We start from the raw sequence: 19,583 nt of genomic DNA, 5'->3' as shown, positions 1-19,583 counted from the left end.
GGTTCTTTAGGGTGCTGTCGTGCTCCTGCAACAGCGGGGTGAACAGATGGTGTTGCATGTAATTTATTCACCTCTCTCTGCCCCCCCCCCCCCCCCCCTCTCTCTCTCCCCACTTCAGTCCCCCCCCTCTCGCTCTCGGTAAAAAGCTACAAAAAGGCCACGACAAAGCTTTTTCATGGGGGTTGTGGAAATCATGTCGACTTCTCTCTCACTGTCTTTGTTATATCCTCATCCCACAAGGCCATAACGTCACTGTGACCCTGGTAAGCACACGGCTCTTGAAGCGTTTCTCCTTGCTATTTTAGTGTATCTGATTTTTATTTTCTGTTCTGCTCCAGAGGTCAAGGAGAATTTTATCTTGTTTTCCAAGTTTGAAAGAGAAGTAAGATATGCAACTAATTGATTTTCTTTTTTCCTTTTTTTTAGAGATTTCTGCAGCTTTAATGATGATTTGTTATCTGATTTCTCTTCCCTTTTAATAGGTTTTTCTTTTGATTTTTCTCTCTGTTCCTCTGGGTTGTCAGAAATTGAAAGTTCCAACTGGTTTTGAGCTGCACAGTCGAGGTGGGTATTTTTTATCGTTTGTCTGCAACCGTGATGTTTCACCCTTTATGGAGTATTGAAGTTTCTGGTCCTGTGGACACCCTTTAATGGGTTTTCATTTCTTCTGTCATTCCGCTCTGTGTGTTCTCAGACATTAAATTTGGAACTGGATTTTGGGTAAAAGTGCAAGAGGAAGAGATGCTTTTCTTCCTTGAATTGTGGTCGACTTTTACGTGAACTCTGTAGCTTCTGATTCTGTTCCAACTAATGGAGTCTTGGAGCTATGGTTCTGAAGGGAAGGGTTTTGTATTGTCTGATGAAGTGATTTCTCCTACTGACGCTCTTGCAAGAAGTAGAAAAGTGTTCACGGGTTGGGACTTGAAACCCTCCTATAATTACGAAAGCACCATGTTAGCTCAGAGTCGAGCGGCCGTCGAGAACCAGGGATTCATGGAATTGGGTTTCCCTGCAGCCATCAAGAAGCCACTTCCTGACAACCAAATTGGCGGGTTTCTGGGAGGTAGGACCAATAGTGAAAGAGAGCCTTCTCCTTCTTGTGTGGTTACTCCGAAAGCATTATTCGGAGAAGAGGAGCCATGTTCAAGGCTTTCAAGCTCTATCATGGAATCTAATACCCGGGACTCCTCACTTATCGATTTGAAGTTGGGGAGGTTGGCTGACTATAGAGATGCACAGAATGGCGAATCCTCCAAAGAAAAGCCGATTCTGTCCACAGTGAGATCAGCTGTACCTGCAAAAAGAGCTCGCACGACGAGTTTGAATTCTCAGACTCCCTTTTGCCAAGTTCATGGTTGTGAAATGGATCTCAGTTCCTCAAAGGACTACCACAAGAGGCACAAAGTTTGCGAGGCTCACTCTAAAACTGCCAAAGTTATCGTGAATGGAGTTGAACAGAGGTTCTGTCAACAGTGTAGTAGGTTGGTCTTCTTCCCTCTGCACTTCATTTTGAAGTAGCCTTATTTTTTTCTTGGTTCATTTTGAAGTGACTTTCAGTGAAATGTATTTGCTATTTACCTCCGGTATATGGCATTCCTCAGATCGGGCTCTTTTAACTAGTTTCCATTCTCTTTCTCTTTGGATGTTTTTCTTTTTCACTTTTTTTTTTCCCTAGGGTGGGGGTGATCTAATCACTTCACTTCCAAATTTTGATAACGAATTTTGCAGAAATCAGTTACTATCAGAACATCAATTCTTTTGGGGTGAAAAAAGTTGAACCTCTCCAACCATGTAATACGGTGGCACAATCTACTTTTTTTTTTTGTTTTCTAAAATTTTATAATTTATTTTGTTTCTCTTGCTGCATTTGGTTTCATAAAACATGGTATGCAGTAAGGGTACTGCTAAGTTAAATTGCCAGGAACAGACATCGGGTCTTTTTAAAACCCTCCAGGGACTCTTAGAATTCTTTGTTGTTTGTCAAAGCTCAAATAGAAATAGAGGGATTTACTGATCAGAAAGAAAAAAGATATATATCATTTCAGGTTATATATATATATATAAAATTTGGTTGCATTAAACATTACATTACACCCAGAGGAGATCCAATTTAATTTGCCAATCTCATAAGTGACAATATCATTTCAGGTTATAATCCAATACTTGTGGGGGTTGTTTCTTGGTCCTTCACTCTCTTCTTTCAGTTGTGATCTTGTTGGTTGGAGCCCAATCTGTCAAATTAGTTCGATTCTTATTAACAGCATAACATAAAACTTTTTCTTTTAGAAAAACATACCTTTAATGCAGAAAATCTTATTGTTACCCAGGTTTCATTTGCTTTCTGAGTTCGATGACGGTAAACGCAGTTGTCGGAAACGCCTTGCAGGCCACAATGAACGTCGCAGGAAGCCTCAACTGGGTAGTCAATCTGGTAAATGTGGTAAATTTCTACTTTCTACCAAAATAAGCATTTGGATAAAACAAAAAACTATGAGCTCAAAAAGTACTTAAAAACATACAAATCATGACTAGGAACATCCCTGAAGAGTGCATGGGTTGTGAACCAGGACCAAAGGGTATCGGCTGTAATGTTGATGATTGCTTCCACTGTTTTTTTTCCCCACTCAAAAATACAATGGTTTCTGTCAAGCCATATTGACCATATGACTGCCAGGGGGATGGAGTTCCATCGCACCTTGTAATCTCTCATTCTAATTACATAAAATAGTTATTTGATTATCTTACTTCTGTGCCATTATTACAATATTATGTTTGTCTACTGAAAGTATGGTAGCTGCCATTTAATATGGTATGAAAAAAAATGATTCTATTAACTTTGATGTACATATTGTAGTTGTACTGAACTTTAAAGGAGCAGAATTTCTCTGACATCTATGTCCTTTTCCGACTCTTGAAGAGATAGATTTGCAAATGGAGATCACATCTGCGCCCCACAAACACCCCACATGCACATCTCAGCGTGCATGGGGAACATCTCCCTAAGTTGTCAGTGGGAGATGTTCCCAATATACGGTTGGGATATGCTGTGGGGCGCAGATGTGAATTCTTGCAAATGGGATCTCTGGTGAAAGGAGACTCTGCATTGGCGGGAGCCTCATGCACTGGGCTGTCCATCTTCTTTTTTTATTATTGAAAAGATATTGTTATTATTACTTTTTGGTCAAGTTTACTGTTGATTTTTCTTATCTTCCGATGCAAAGATAGTTTGTACATTATGGTTCTCTTTATGAGCATTTTTGAAGTCTATCAAAAACATGCAGTTATTTAGCTAGTAATTTGTCCATGTATTAAGAATCCCATGCGATAGGTTCCAGGGCTATAATTCAAGTGTATTAGATGGTTTGACCATGTGTATAAATAACCAATAACAGCACCGGCAAGGGGTGACTTGGTGCAAGTAGAAGGCTCTAAAAGAGAAAGGGTAGACCAATGAAAATGGGTGCTGAAGTGGTAAGAAATGAACCAAGAGCTTACAACTTGACATAAAACATGACTGATGATGGCAGGAAAGGATTCATGTAAGCAACCCCAGATGGTTGGGATTAAAGCCAAGTTGAGTTGAGGTCAAATATATTGGATGTTCTTTTGGGATGAGTTTGTTGAAATCTTTGGCTCATGATGATGGACTTGGCAGGCATCTGTTTTCTATAAGTTGTAGTTAGTACTTATTGAAACTGTTAATATTTTCAGTAACTGTTATGATGCTCCTCTGGCTGCAATGGATTTTTTGCTTCTTTTATAAATTCTCCTAAGGAAAAAATAACATGTCAAGCATCTAATTAACAATCTCATAGTTGCAAAACAGAGCTTCATCTCTTTGTACTGATTAAGCCTTCCATACACATTTGTCTTAAATAAGGATATATAATCACTGATGACCGAAGATGTACTAAACTTATCTGATGATTTTGGAGACCAATCTTGTAAGGTCGCATATGGTTTCTTGATACTTGAGAACAACAGGAAATTAGGCAGAAAAACTCCTTGCTTCTTGGTCAAAATGTATACGGTCTCCATGCAGTTCATGGATATAGGTCTATATCAGTAGGACAAACTAGTTTTCTAGGGTTTGACATGGTTAGGGCTTTTGAGGTTTTGAGCAAATTTTAGTTTTATTGGCTTTTAAATATGTCAGAGAATAGTGAATAAAGGGGTAGATGTTATTAGGAGCATAAAGAGTTTTAATAGGAAGACTATAATATAGTATCTACAGGGATGAGAATAAAAATAAACTGGATTCTGAGTCAGATGGATGGGAATGGGTTTCAAGTTTGGGAGTCCTAGTCAAAGCAGAAAAATCAGGACCTAAATTACGACAATAAGGGTTACAACTTAAGAGGATCCTATAGTTTCTAATTGTCCATTGGTGCAGATTTTGGTGGCCAAAATGACTTAAGAGGTATGACTCTGCTAAGAGTCTCAAAGTTGAGGGTTTATAGGTTATATGTGGGTTCATTTTTGGGTACTTGATCTTTAAGCAACAAGGATGATTAACATTTGAGAAGTTGGTCTTGGATTGATTTGATTACTTTGAGTATCTAAATGTATTGTACCAAAAGGTTGATAAAACCCATAAGGAAAAACAACGGTAAGTTAAAGTAATAGATTATTAGATAACAAAAAAGATTTAGAGTGGAAGAAGAACATGCCATTTCTAAAGAGCTAAGCTTAAGGTTTTAAGTCATGAAGGACCAACTACCCCATCTTTGAATCACAAATTAACAAAAATGCAACTTTTCAACTCCTCTTTTTAAGTGCAGATTTTGTGCTTCTCTTTTAAGGCTACATTTAGGAACCTTCTTAAAGTGAGAAGATCCAAAATCAAGTTTCAACTCCACTTAACCTCTCAATAATTCATTCATCTTCCAGGGTATCACATTCTCAAGGAAAAGGGTCTGGATCTGCTCCTCACACCGACCTCACAGCATGTTTCAGCCACACACCGGGAGCACCTACTGTACTTGTATATCATTATTCATGGGAGATGTTCCCAATACATGGTGCAATGTGGCTGTGAGGAGCAGATCTCAGTTCCAAGGAAAAGTATATTAGAATGAGAATTTAAATGTGTCAACCACTTCTGTCATGGAAAATTATATTACTTTCTTTTTTTTTTTGTGCAGGGGGGGGTTTAACCCTAATTCTTTGGTATTTGCTACTTGAATTGGGATTTTCGCCGTGTTTGAGTGAGATGTGGAAGACTGAAAAAGAAAGCAAAAATGAAATATGCAAAGGAAATAAGAGAAAAGCTTTTCTAAACAGTCAGGGGATAGTAGACTTGTATGGAATAGGAAATCTTTTGTATTCCCATTGTACGGCCTCTAGTTGTACAGGGATCTTTTTTTGTTAGTAACATGGTGAATTATCTAATAGAGAGAGAAGAAAAAAAAGTAAAGATGAAATATGAAATTAGAGAAAAGCTGCTAAAATACATGTAAAACATATTGAAATAGGTCACCTAGGTGGTTGTAACCAAAAACCTTCATGGTTTCAGCTCTTCTAGCATAAACTTACTCTAGCTTGATTAAGAGCAAGGTTCAAAGTATTGATACGTACCGGCCCGTATCGTCTAATACGTATTGTATCGGGAGCTTCCCGATATGCCCCTACATAGGGTGTTTCGGGGTTTTGACCGGTTCAGGGGGTGGATGGACCTTAAACCGGCTCCTCTGAACCGGATTTGAAAAAAAAAAAACAAAAATAGACTATTGATACAGCCCGATATGCCTCTACCGGCATATCAGGCGTATCGATATTTTGAACCTTGGTTAAGAGCATAAAAAGTCTACCACATTACCCAATGTTGGTCCCAACTATCTGGGGTCTTGGGAGGGGTAGACTAGGTACAGTCGTAACCTTTGTCAAATTTTCAATCACTCAGTGGTTGCCCCCAGACTTGAGCCCGTGTTCTCACCCTTGCCAGCCCAGGATTTTACTATTACACCAAGTAATTGCCCCCTTGTCCCCATTAGAGGCATATCAAGTGTATGTTACCAACATAACAAATCCCTCCTCCCTACCCCCACCACCAAAAAAATCCTACAAAGAAAAAAATAGTAAAATAAACAAGTAAACAAACAAATCAGTAAGGCATCACCAAAAAGATGGTTTGTGCTTTTAACATGTCATTTGGTCATCATGTAGCAATTTTCAATTTCTTCTGACCGGGCTTGGCATCTGGATATTACTGCCTCAAATTGTGCTTCCTGAAAATATGATTATGAAGTAATTTGCAAGATGTCTGTACCTGTAGTAATGTATTTAACATATTTTTAGAACAAAACTTTTTATTCCATCCTAATGTTGTGGTGGATCTACAGGTAGCAGGTTTCTGGGGACTCCATTATCAACAAAATCATCCTTTATCTTCCCAGATATATTTCCAAATGGCATGCTGCGCCCAGTGAAATACGAAAACAGTAATTGGTCTAGGAACATAAAATTAGAAGATGAAGCCGCATATAGCCCTCAGTCAGCACTACCCATCACAGATGGGAATTTGCACCAGAAATCTTTGCTCCCTCCATATTGCATGGAAAAACCATATCCTTCCTTGCATAGCAACAGAATTGATACAACACCACGAAGCATTTTTCAGGAGAATGGCAGTAGATATCCACATGATTTTGCAGGCTCAAATTCAGCCCCAAGATCATTGTTTAGGAATACCTCATCAGGAAGTGAAGACTTCACTGTTTTTGATACAGCTTCAACTATTCAAGGATTATCCAGGGTCTCAGACTCTGGTTGTGCTCTCTCTCTTCTGTCATCTCAATCACAGAACTCATCAACTCATTCATCAGGAATTCCCATGGCTCGTCCTCTGATTATCCAAGGAAGCCGTTCTCAATACAGTGTTGGCCAACTTCCTGAAAAATTTCTAGGAGTAACCTCACAGGCCTCAACAATTATAGCATCAACCAGGTTTTCTTCTTCTGAGATGAACTCTCTGGATGTTGATCAAATAGAGCCTGTTTTGGTCTCTGATCCAAGCAATGCTGTCAACTTTGAAGTCCGTACAGATGGAATTTTCCAAGGACCAGACTTTATGGTGGCCAAGGATTCTTTCTCTCATGGACATAGTTCTACTGTTGGTCTTCTTCAACTGTCATCACAGCTTCAACGTGTAGAGCATCAGAGGCATTCCCTGCAAGTGAAGCAGGAGAACGATGTCTTCTGCTGCCTTCCCATCAATTGAGAAATACGACAGCAACAAGGTATTATAACTTCCCCTTGAATGCTTCTAATTGTAACTTGAAATTGCACTGGGTGCAACTTGGGCTGGCCTTGATTGAGCATTTATTAAGATTTGAAGGGGCACATCATGAGAGGCCAGGTTCAATGCTCCATAAGTATTGCTTTTGTAATCTCATAACCATATGTGAATTTAGAAATGAAGTGTTTGGCCAAGTAGATTGGCATACTACCTAGATTTTAATTCTTTTACATTAGTGGGAATGGGGCTTGTGTAGCTAATGTTGGTGAGCTTTTACAAGTAGATTGACTTACTTTTCTGTCACTCTTTGAAGGTTTTCAAACTTTGATACACACACACAACAGAAGTGGAGTTATTGCTTTAATTGATTTCCATAGTTCTAAAACGTAAAAGATGCTAGACAATATTAATATGGCAAAATGTAGGTTTTTTTTTTGTTTGAATCAATAACAGAAACTTTTATTAAGAGGAATAGAAAAGAGAAAGTTACAACAGGGAGGGGTAAAATCACTTAACCCTCCCTAAAATTAGAAATCAAATTACAGCAATGCCCAAAAGAGATAGCTCTTCCCACCCCTTGTTTGGCCAAAGAATCTGCCATAGAATTAGCACTCCTCTTGGACCACTGAAAGTCCGAAACTGAATTTCCATGTTCTGAGTTAGCTGGTTAATTTTCTTTTTCTCATTTGAGAACTTCCACAGACTTAAGTCTTGCTTCTGCAGCCAACTAACAGGCAGCCTAGAGTCGCCTTCCACCAGCAGATTTTTAATATTCAGCTGCTGGGCTCTTTTAATGCCTTCCAAAACTGCTAAAATTTCAGCTCTCAGAGAATCCCCCCAACCTATAGGACCTGAAAACATTGCAATAATTTGACCTTCTTCTTCCCTGAACACTCCAACTATACCCGAAGGGCCTGGGTTTCCTTCGCTGCTGCCATCAAAGTTCAACTTAATGAACCCCATAGTTGGAGGAGTCCAAGCTAGAATAGGGGAAGTATTCAAGGGAGCAGACCAAGCCACTTCTTTCCAATTTCTAATGATATCTCTTGCTGAGTAACCTTCAAAGAGCTTCATAGTCTTGACCCAATGTACCACCGTCACAGAGATTAATTCAATTATGGCTTTCTTGTTTCTTTCTTTTTCGTTGAATGTTCTTAGATTTCTTTCCTCCCACACCGTCCAGCATATAGCTGCTCTTACACATCTCCACAAACTTTTACCTCTTTTTGAGTTAAACAAGCTTTGCACATTTGGAGAGGGGAGGGCCACATGCAACCAAAAAGAGAGAAAAACCAACACCTAGAGGTGTAAAACAGGTCATGCCGTGCCAGCCCGTGCAAAGTGTGGGTCGTGCCGTGCTAGCCTGTGGACCGTCTTGGGCCATGCCGCCCTCCCCTAGGATAACTTGGGGGTCGGCCCGGCATGGCCCATGGCCCAAGACCGTGCGGGTCTGTGGGCTGGGATGGCCTGTGGGTCATGCCTTGGGCCAGGTCGGGCCATGGGCCGGGTGAAAACTATATTTAAAAAAGTGAAAAAAAAAACTTAAAATTTTAATTTTATATGAATTTTGTGTATACAATTGCTTATATATACAATAATTAAATAAATTAGTATAATAAAATTGAAAATAATTATTTATTTTATTAATATATTATATACTATATTATTATATAATATAATATATTATATATATATATAAATATAAACATATTATATATATAATATATAAATAATATATATGGGTCGTGCTGGGCCGGGCAGGGCTGTGAACCTAAAACCCCAGGCCCAACACAGCCCACACGATTGTGCCGGGCCTGGCACGACCTGCTTGCCGTCGTGCCAGGCCAGTCCAAAGTCGGGTCAGGCCATGCCAGGCCACGGGCGGCACGACCCGATTTACACCTCTACCAACACCAGATTTCTGATACAAAAGGACAGGAAACTAATAAGTGAAAGCAGCTCTCACCATTCTTCTTATATAGGATGCACCAGTGCAGGGATAAACACCAATTAGGCCTTTTCTTTTGAAGTAAGTCACAAGTGTTACACTTTTTTAGGATAGCTTCCCAGCAGAAAGCACCTACCCTGGGAGGAATTGGTCTACCCCAAACTTCCAAGACTGTGAAAGGGAAAAATGTAGGTTTATCTGTTACATTGATTTCTTGCACAACTCGCCATTTACATGGACTGTTCTGAATCTGTCTTCTATATGTAGAACAGCTTGCTTGAATCATGATTCTTCCTTAAGATTAATGAAATTGCTGCTATCTGAAAAGAGTGCAGGTTGCTAAAGGATGTGGCAATTAAAGGAATGTTTCGTCTGATCCTTTGAACTAACATGGATGAACTACTCCTAAGCAGACAAGGAGAAACTCTATCTACCATTCTACTTTTGCACATACTGGTAACTGCTCTTCCACCTATGCTTGAAACACAACCAAGTAGCCATGCCTTTCCTAATCTGTGAATAACAAAAGCTACTTTTGGCTTTGGGACTTTGATCAATGTGTACAATCTCATCAATTTCTCAAAAACTAATTCTTTCAGTTCTCCAGAATTTCCATCTCTATTCTGCTTCAAGGGACCTAATTAAGTAAATTCCACAAAACAGGCAGTCAATCATTGATAAAACATATCCTTTTTAGTTTATTTTGGATTTACTTGCCTGCCTGGGAATTATACTCAATGAAATCAAAACTCAGGTAAAATATGGTTATCTATGCAAGGCCCTTTTTTTTTTTAATTTAAGAAGATTATGGAAAAGAAAAGGTAAGAACAAATTCTGAGAATATGGTATAGATACAAAAGAAGTATCATCTCATATAGATTATATTAGGAGTCTAACTTTTCATGAATGTCTAGTCTCTGCTGATGCTAATTCTGTTGTGATGATGCTGATGTCACCTTTGCTGGTGATATACACAGAAGTAGAGATGATTAAATGAATCATCAAAACATTCCTTAATGACTCCAGTAGGTGTTAAGGTTAATCCTCAAGTGGATTAGATCCTGATGTCGTTAGCAATATAGAGTAGTTTTATTTTCCCTTTGTTTATTCCTGTTACAACACTTAATATCACCCTTTTCATTTATAGCATCCCCAAGATATCCAATTATTTAAAATTGGATTTAGCATTAAAAGAGAATGTATATTTTATAAATCTATAAATCTTAATTTGCTTTGAGAAGCAGAGTAGGCTGGTCAAGCCATCTCTTCAACCTCTACCATTCACCATTTTAATTATGTATCATGGTTCAAAGTATCTAGACTCGTAGGCAAAAATTGTGTTATGTGTTTTTAAACACCGATACTTCATTTTTTTTTTTTGGTTTATTTTTTCAGTTAGTATTTCAAAGATAAAATGCTGGGCTAGGAGGGGGTCTTATGTTTTAAACTGTTTAAACATATAGAAACCGTTCTTAAAGGAACCCCCTAAATTCTTGTATATAGCGTTTCGGAGACCCTAAAAACCGATACGTATTGACACTTGGAACCATGTTATACATATAATTTCTATACCCAATCAACAGAATTTTAGACATCAGACGATGATGTGGTGGGGACTGGGGATTAGGACATTGGAATTGGAAGCATCAGTGTTAGGTTGTTGAATCTTGAATTGGTCGGTTTCCGAGCTGGGGATCGTCTCTGCTGTCAAATAATGAGTTAAAATTTGACACCTAAGGACTGTGGTGGATGTAGTTTGGATATCCGACAGATCTGACACACCTTGCCAGCTTCGGGTCCCCATGAAACCCTCAAAATTAATGCCCTTTAACTGCCTCAACTCCCAAATTCAATCTGCAGAGTGCAGAGCCCCGCAGACACCGCTTTTTTTTTTTTTTTTTTAAAGTAGAAACCATGGACAGCCTCCCCCACCTCAGGTCCTCAGAAGCCTCGAGTCTGCAATTTGGTCAAGTACCAACCACAAACATTTGACTTTCTAAACACTTTTCTTGTCCAGCTCTCGGCTCTCCATCAGCAATCTGCAATCTGGGGTGGCGTTTTTGTTAAAAGACAAAGATTAAAGATATGTTTATTGCAATTTCCTGTTAGCACCAAGTAGTTTTCTATTCATTAACAATATAATATCTATTCCATTTCGAGGCATTGAGCATCTTATCTCATGTGAATTGTGAAGCCATTTCCACCACTGTTAGCCCCCAACACGGCCCCCACAGATGCCCGCAGGGCAGTAGGCCACACCCACCCATCCATCCATCCAATAAAGACAAAAAAGAATAAAAAGAGCACCTAAGCTGACCTCAACTACTTTTTTAGGCATTAGCTTTAGGATGTTTCATTTTCTAGATTCTTGTTATGAGTTCAGCTCAGGGGCTGATTTGGGCGGAACTAGCTTCATCCGAAGCTTGAGATTCATCTATGATTAACTCGTGCAAACATGTATTCTCTCCGAAAATGACATGAGAACATATATCAGATGCCCAACATCAAGATATAAAGGTTAAGCAGTTGAGTTGCAACGAATCTCCTTTTTTAACAAGATTAAACCATAGTTGTAAAAAACTCGACCCCCCAGCAAATCAACCTACTAGGAGAATGAATATTTGATCATCTCTTAGGTGATCCAGCTTTTGAGTTGTATGGTCACAAGTGAGAAGGCTGAATATTTTATGTCGACTAAGCAGATAAAGATTGCAGAGAGAGAGAGATGTTGAGGCCAATTTGAAGCTCCTTAGGATTTAGGAACTGTTGGCTGAAGTGTCTGAACTGAATGACTTGTAGGGCCTTGAGATCTTTATGGTTAGCTGAATGGCATGTTTGGGTTGATTACGATGCCTTTGGGTATTTGTTAATATGACTATTTAATCCAATTAAAAGCAGGATTAAATTTTCATCACGTATCAGGGTGTATTGGGCATATTGGATTGTATGGCGCTGGCTCCGATACTTGAAATCTTAAATATTTTAAGACTTCATGTTTTTAGGACATAGACCTTGCCGAGGAGATTGGATTCAGCCCTCACAAAAGGGTGCTTATACAAGTACAGAGATATCCTTAATACAAGTACAGAGTATAGTGTGAACACCGTCTTGTGGACTGAATCCGAGTTCCTTGATAAGACCAACCAGCTGTAAAATTTTGGGAAAATACTTAGGTCCCATTTGGTTTGCAGGAATAGGGATCTGGAATCGGAATCGGAATGAGCTATTTCGATTCCAACTGTTTGGTGAAATTGGAATCTCATTTTTATTCTTGTGGGAATGATGTTTTTCCATTTGAGGGAATGGTCATTTCTTGCCCTTCCCTTGAAATCTCATTTCTGTTGATTTTAATTTTTATTTCCATTATTTTTAATCAAGAAGACTATAAGAATAGACCATTTTAATTTACATTCCGATTCTGATTATAAATCAAACGGATCCTTAATAAAAATCATGTGTTGATCAAACCCCTGATACGCCCATTCCAAAATACTGGAATGTACTAAATGACAAAATAACCAAGTCATTCAGTTCATCCATTAAGCCATCAATTAAATGGCCATGTGGCCCCAAGTAGAAACATTCAAAAGCTCTGGTGTCACAAGGGTATGGTAGTACCTTAATTTATTTAAGACGAATGATGATGGGTAGAAGGTTCCTTTGATCAAAACACATATTTAAATTGCTGAGACACAGTTTAATGGCAGAGCGTATTGAGCATTTTGAATAATGGATATATAATTTGTTTTCTTTAATTTTTCAGCCCAATAATTGACAGATAAGATTTTGAATAATGGATACATCTTAAAGCCTCAAATTCCTAGTATTTCAAAGTATTGATCACCTTATAATACAATGCAATACCTATTGATATTTTTAAACCTTGGTTGAAATCTTTATAGAAAGTTTTGCCTTGTATGGCCATTTAGGCACATTTGAAACCAAGGTTCAGTTTGGAAGGACTACAAATACTTGCAAAATAATATAAACGAAACTTTGAAATGTGCCAAACTTTAAAATGTGTCGGTGTAATACCCAAACTTTTGAAAGTATTAATTCAGTACCTGACATTAATAGTTCATCAATTAACTGATGGGCATGATGTCACATGTGATTTATAACATTTTGAAATCTCAAAAGTATCATTTTAAAGAAAATACTATTCATTGTCTTCTTCCTTGAAAGTAAAACTAAACCAGAGTAGATGAAAAGTAACTAAATGACAAGAAACCAGAAACAACTTCCTCCCAACATATATTATTGCATGCCTACACATGGCTGTTGAAATCTCTTAAAGCTCATCTATAACAGACCTCGAGTCCGAATCATATATAATTCCATGGTTTAGCTAGTTTAACAGTGGCTCTTCGTTATTGGGCTTACCCAGCTGGATCCGCCTAGGGAAGGTACTTGTGGAAGAAAGGAACCAGGTGAACTGGTTCAAGTTTTCTCAGCTCAGTTCCAGTTACTGTATGCTGGGATTTCTATCATACAGTTATACACTTGTACCAGCTTAAGCGTAACATCAAAAGATGAAAGTTGAAATCAGGTTAAGCATAAATTCTGGACCACCTTTGTCTTGGAATGGGTTTTTGTGAGGGGTAGATTCCAGCTTGTCCCTTAATTTTATTAGATATTATAATTGGAGGAAGAATTGGGTAACAAGATTAATTATTCTTTACCAATTGGTTATTATGAAATTAAAAGAAACAATAGATCCATTAATTTCTTTATTAGGTTGTGTCTGGAAACGATGCAAATAAGTTTGAATGTAAATATGTAGTGTAAAACGGTTCATATAAATTGTAAAGTTGGTTTAGTTTTGCATTGACAAATTTACCTTCTTACCAAATGGACTTTTATCTGCAATGGACGCAAACATGAGTTTCAATAAAGTATATGTTTTTTTTTATCAAAAGCCCACTTGAATGCAAATTTACTTCTTTTTTATTGATGTACTTTTACATCTTATTATCAATGTAAATATGCATTGGTCTGTCATTTATTAATGCATAAATGTAATGTTGCTAAATATAGGCAAAAATGAACCAGAGTGCAAATCAAATTAACCCTGAACCGAGATTTACACTCCATTTGCATCGTTTCCAAATGCAGCCTTAGGGAAAATGATCAAACAATTAGAATGCAAATAATCAATTTAAAGGGAAAGAGACACCCAGGATTTATGTTCAAGCAAGTTGCAGATTCATTGCAGTTGAAACAGGCTGTGACTTAACAAACTAGGGGCAGGACAGGAAGATTAAAGAAAAGGCCATTGTTCTCTTCAAGCAGTCGAATGACAAAAACCCATTCCAAGACAAAGGTGTTCCAGAATTTATGCTTAACAAGCTAGTACAAGTGCATAACTGTATGAGATAAACCCCAGCATACAGTAACTGGAACTGAGCTGAGAAAACTTGAACCAGTTCACCTGGTTGCTTTCTTCCACCAGTACCTTCAATAGTTTCCATCCTTAACAAATATTCACCGGCCTTTAGTTTCAAAACATGTCAATTGTGTCATTTTCACCAAAGGGCCTTGTAAAGAAAATTAGACGATGCTCAAAGGGCATTTGTATCATTTTACATGCCATTATCCGTTTTAAACTAAATTGACAGTTTTCCAAAATTTGGATACTGGTGATAGGCTTTGAAGTTTGGGTATTAACTTGACACTGCCCCAGAGTTTATTTTCAAACTACATGGTTTTGCACTCTACATATTTGTGTACGTGCTCCTTCCAAATTGAGCTCAATGTACAGACTCGAAGCTCCCTAGCGACGATGACGATTTAATGGTTGAGCTGTGTAACTCGTCAATATCTGAACAGAACTGTGACCCAGGAACTGGTGTCCCGGTCTTCCAGTGTTCTAGAATATATAAGTGTTGAAACTAAACACATTAGACAAGTGACCATAAAAATAAAAATATAGTAAACAAAATTTATGGTCAATATCCCACGGTCCAGAGAACTTGGCTCGACATTATAAAATGACCAGTACTATCTACAGTAGAAAAGGACAATAATATGAAAGCTTACGCAAGAAATGTAGCAAGGATTGCGAATTCTTCTACTTTGTACTCTCTAGTATTGAAGAGAGCTGGCAGCTGGCTCATAACTTCAAGAAAAGATTGGATTCTGAGCCTAGCTAGGTCTAGATCAGATAGTTCTCAACTCTACTAATAAGTTTTCTATTTGAAAGGGGAACAATGTACACTATGGTGTCTTGTGGGTAGGCTTCTCCTTAATTAGCACCTTCGTGCTCAAAAGTTTGACACAAATTAAGTATGAGTTCACTCATGCCATAACCCTTTCCTGGCTAGTATTAACGATTGAGGAGAAAAACATCACAAATATAAGAATTTTTTTCTTGGGGTATACTAATACAAATATAAGACATAAACATGAACCAAAAAGCAGAGGGACCTACCAACTTACTAAGCCATCAAACACTGCACTAATTTGGCTTTGATCTTGAAAGGATTACCTACGCAGGCTACAGGCTGTTTAGTGTTTATATACCTCCCCTCCAGAGAGTTTACATCTCCGCCCCACAGCACATTTTCATCGAGTATTGGGAATATCTCCCGATGATAATACCAGTCCCAATACACGACAGGGATGTATTGGGACTGTGGGGCGGAGATGTGATCTCCCCTCGAGAGTAACACTTGGACCAAACTAAGGGGCACTAAACCACCAGCCAACACGTTATCTTACTCATGCACAGTAGCTCCCTTGGATTTTGCGTTCATCCCGTCCTTTACATAAATCTACTTCCAGAGGAATACGTACGATTTCAGACATTCTCCAAAACCAGACTCTCCCACCTAATTGATTCCATCAAATTCAAATTCTTGACGGTCTTGGTAGTGTGGTGTTTTTCTGCTCTTAGTGTTTGAGAACAATCAGCAACACAATACCCATCTGATTATACAAAGTTTCTGCCATAAATTGAAGTCAATAGGACAGGATTTAGTCCAATCAGTCTAATGTGAGTCCATTATAAATGGCCCAGGTCTAATCCAATCTAATGAATGTTGAACTAATTTGGACCGATCCAATTTAATGTTTGAACCATCCAATCTCTTGAAATTCCTTTCGATTTAGATTGGTTTCAATCCAAACCCGGTCCATTGATATATATATATATTCTTATCTTATATCAGTGGACCATATATTGTCTTAATCCAACTCAATCCAATAAATATTTGTTACAGATGGACCAGGTTCAATCCAATCTAATAAATATTTTGGACCGGATTGATCCAATCCAATATGTCTTGCTGGTCCATCCAACCCGTCCAAATTAATTTTGGACTGGATGGGGGTCCAATCCGAAACCATTGATACCCTTAACTGTGATGAATGCATCTCCACTTCCGGACAGTTGATTGAAACAATTCTGTTGCTTGGAGTTAATAGATTTGAAATCCCAAAAGGGGGACTCTACTGTAAGGGGAGGAGGTGCTTACTGAGGCAAGACAACAGCCCACAAAGATGGTGGACGTTTGGATCGTTTTGCAAGCTTCAAGACTCTCTAGTGAATGGCTTGCGTTTGCACTTACATTCATCGCTACATAAGAAATTCTCATCTAACAGTTGAAAATCTTGTCTGCTTAGAGTTGTTTTAAGTTTTAACTTTGTTAGAAAATAAAAAATTAAAAACCCATTCAGGGACCTCATCTCAGCTCTTACGGTTTAAGCTTTTAGGTTGAATGGTTTTTTGAGACGATATCTTTTTCATCACTTCACTTGTCCACACTTCAAACCCAATGGGATTTCACCTGAAAGGGCTTATTAGAGAATAAAAACTTATTTTCACTTCATAGCTGCTTAAAATTTTAGATTGAAAAGTTATTCCTTGAGCAATACAGTATGTTCTGTATATGAAGTTTCGTGCACGTAAGACATCAAATAGAGAGCAGATCTGCTACCCATGAGATGATACAGCCACATCTCAAACATGTTTTGTACTTATATGTGGCCACGCATTTACATGTTCAAGGTATATATCTTACTTAATGTATGCTTAGGTCCGGGTTTGATGGTTATATTAATCCTACATTACAGATTCAATCCCTAAAATGCATCACCACTGTTTTAAATCATAAACGTGGTAGTCAATCAGGTGTTATTGATTAAAATTCATGCATGGGTACATTTTAACTGATCAAAATTCTTTCGATACTATATCCTTTTCGCATGATAGATGTTTCCAGAGTTATAATCGGCCAACTTTTTGACTTAAACTCACTCCGACTTTTGGTGCCTCGGAGACTCCTTGTCAGAAAGGTCGGGAGTTTCAAATGAAAACCCTAAAAGAAATGCATTATAAGAGTGATTTGGGAACCTTCCTTCTCTGATAAATGGGGTGCATTCGCATTTCATAGTTAAAAAGACAAAAGAATAAACCATTGTTATTTATTACAAAAAGTTAAAATATGGGGTATTTTGTTATTCATGTAATTTTTTAACTGATCTCGTTTCCCAAAAATTTATAGAAAATGGGAAAAAACTTTCAAAAATGGAAACAAAGTATATTTTCCAATCTATAAGAAAAACAAATTGATAACGAATGGTTGATACCAGCCAGCTGAGTGATCCCCATATTGACAAAGTTTTAACATAGAAGGATGATATAGTTTTAACTTTTAACTCTCTATACCTCTTCTAATTTACAAGACCAAAATTTTTTGTCTCAGTTTAGAAATAGTGCAATTTGCAAATATAAGGTTTAAAAATATAGCATGCAAGGTGATGTAGGGATACTTGGTGGGCCTCGGATCGCACCACGTGGCATCAATCAAATCAAATCCTGGCTATACATCACCAACTGCTTCCAACCACTCCAAGGCAAGGTCAAGTATAAAAGAGGGTGCACATCTCAAGGTAAAGACACTTGCAATGACATTCAAAATCCCAAGAGAATCATTCTTGCCTATTAAGGACTAAGCTTTGGGCCCTCGTTTCTAGCCTGGTCTGACCCCTTTTAAGCACTCGACTAACTTAACAGTCGGAGTCTCTACCCTTGGGATAACACCCAGGGCATCTGACATGTATTCTTCTCTTGTTTACAAGTCAAACCTATTGGCCTCGGACACCAGCGAAATCCCCTTGTTGCCCTCAGCCTCGTATTTGGCAGCAACACAAGGTTTTGCACTGTCTCCATCTGGGAAAAGTGCAAATACAAGGTTTAAAAATACTTTGTGCTGTACCTATTTATATTTGCATTCTTCCCAAACTGAGCCTCCGATGCACTTCTTGGATGGACTAAGACGAGAATTTAGAGCAATGCAACCACACCCAAAATATTATAAAATGATCTATTAGTATAACGGTGCAACCAAACATTTGCAACTTTCACACAAGGCCATCAATTATATATGTATGCGAATAAGTTGAATCAATTATATATGTACATCATTTCTATAATTGACAAATATAGGTGGCTATAAAATTTGAGAGCAGTTTTCCAATTTGCATTTCTTCCCTTATTGTCATTCAGCAATTTTGCAAATAATAATAATAATAATAATAAAGAACAATGGCATGCAGCATATCTAACATCACGTATTCATAGGTGTTAATTTGAACAACTGGAAAAGAAATTTTAAAAAGATCGATCAAGTTTAGAAATCCGGCAAATCAATTTGACAGCCGACCTATCTCCACTTTTGTCTTTGTTTTTGGAATTTGAGAAGTTATTATAATACAAATAAATCAAATTAAACTTGATGTGCTTTAGATTAATATAAATGCATTCCAGGACTAAGTAATAAACTTTTTATAAGAGTTTGGCTTCAAGGAAAAGAACTTTTTAATATAAAGCAGTTGGAAGTTTTCCAATCTATTTACAATATATCAACTTCTGAAATTTCAATTTCATTTGAAAGGGGTATAAATTATACCGGTTTTAATTAGAATTGAAGGAGAAAAATAGACAAACACCCACGTGTGGATGATTTCATCTTGTTTATCACACATTTTACAGATTTAAACCTCCCACCACCCTTGTTCATCCTATATGATTATATATCCCTCTCACTAAGAGCTGTTTGAATTTTTCTAGCTTCTGGGTGCTGAAAGGAGTTGTTTGATTGGTTCAATATTGAGAAGCAAATCTACGACTATCAATAAGGGTTTGAGAAGATTGTATCTATCACTAATTAGAAGGTTCCACACTTCATTCTATTTATCAAATTTTTTAACCACAAAAATCAAGTAGACAAGTACCATTCATTTCTTTTCTATCCAAATGATCAGTCATCCATTTATTACCAAAAAAAATGATCAGTCATCCATAATAAATTTATTCAAAAAGGATAGTAGGAGATCTCCTGGGTGTTTTAGCTAGAACTATTATATTTTGGAGACTTTCTGGGGCTTAATGGTGAA

At 37.7% G+C, this 19,583-nt stretch overlaps 1 protein-coding gene across 8 annotated transcripts; it reads left to right on the top strand.

The window, feature by feature from the left end:
- The first annotated feature begins 35 nt into the window (after window positions 1–35).
- LOC104599748 (squamosa promoter-binding-like protein 6) lies at window positions 36–9,794 on the top strand. 8 transcript variants are annotated; one of them, XM_010262434.2, is made up of 7 exons: window positions 37–263; window positions 339–382; window positions 483–564; window positions 695–1,481; window positions 2,328–2,440; window positions 6,342–7,238; window positions 9,514–9,794. In XM_010262434.2, exons 4-6 carry the CDS (start codon window positions 811–813, stop codon window positions 7,217–7,219), a joined length of 1,662 nt encoding a protein of 553 aa, XP_010260736.1. In that variant the 5' UTR covers window positions 37–263; window positions 339–382; window positions 483–564; window positions 695–810; the 3' UTR covers window positions 7,220–7,238; window positions 9,514–9,794. The 8 variants fall into 8 exon arrangements, with proteins under 8 accessions (XP_010260745.1, XP_010260736.1, XP_019053920.1 ...); XM_019198375.2 differs by having other exon boundaries at window positions 58–263; window positions 9,521–9,794; XM_088900508.1 differs by having other exon boundaries at window positions 59–263; window positions 2,328–2,431; window positions 9,521–9,794.
- The last annotated feature ends 9,789 nt before the right edge of the window (window positions 9,795–19,583 follow it).

The sequence above is a fragment of the Nelumbo nucifera genome, chromosome 3, assembly GCF_055504915.1.
Source record: "Nelumbo nucifera cultivar China Antique chromosome 3, China Antique-T2T, whole genome shotgun sequence".
NCBI lineage: Eukaryota > Viridiplantae > Streptophyta > Magnoliopsida > Proteales > Nelumbonaceae > Nelumbo > Nelumbo nucifera.
This window is presented reverse-complemented; position numbering and strand designations above follow the sequence as displayed.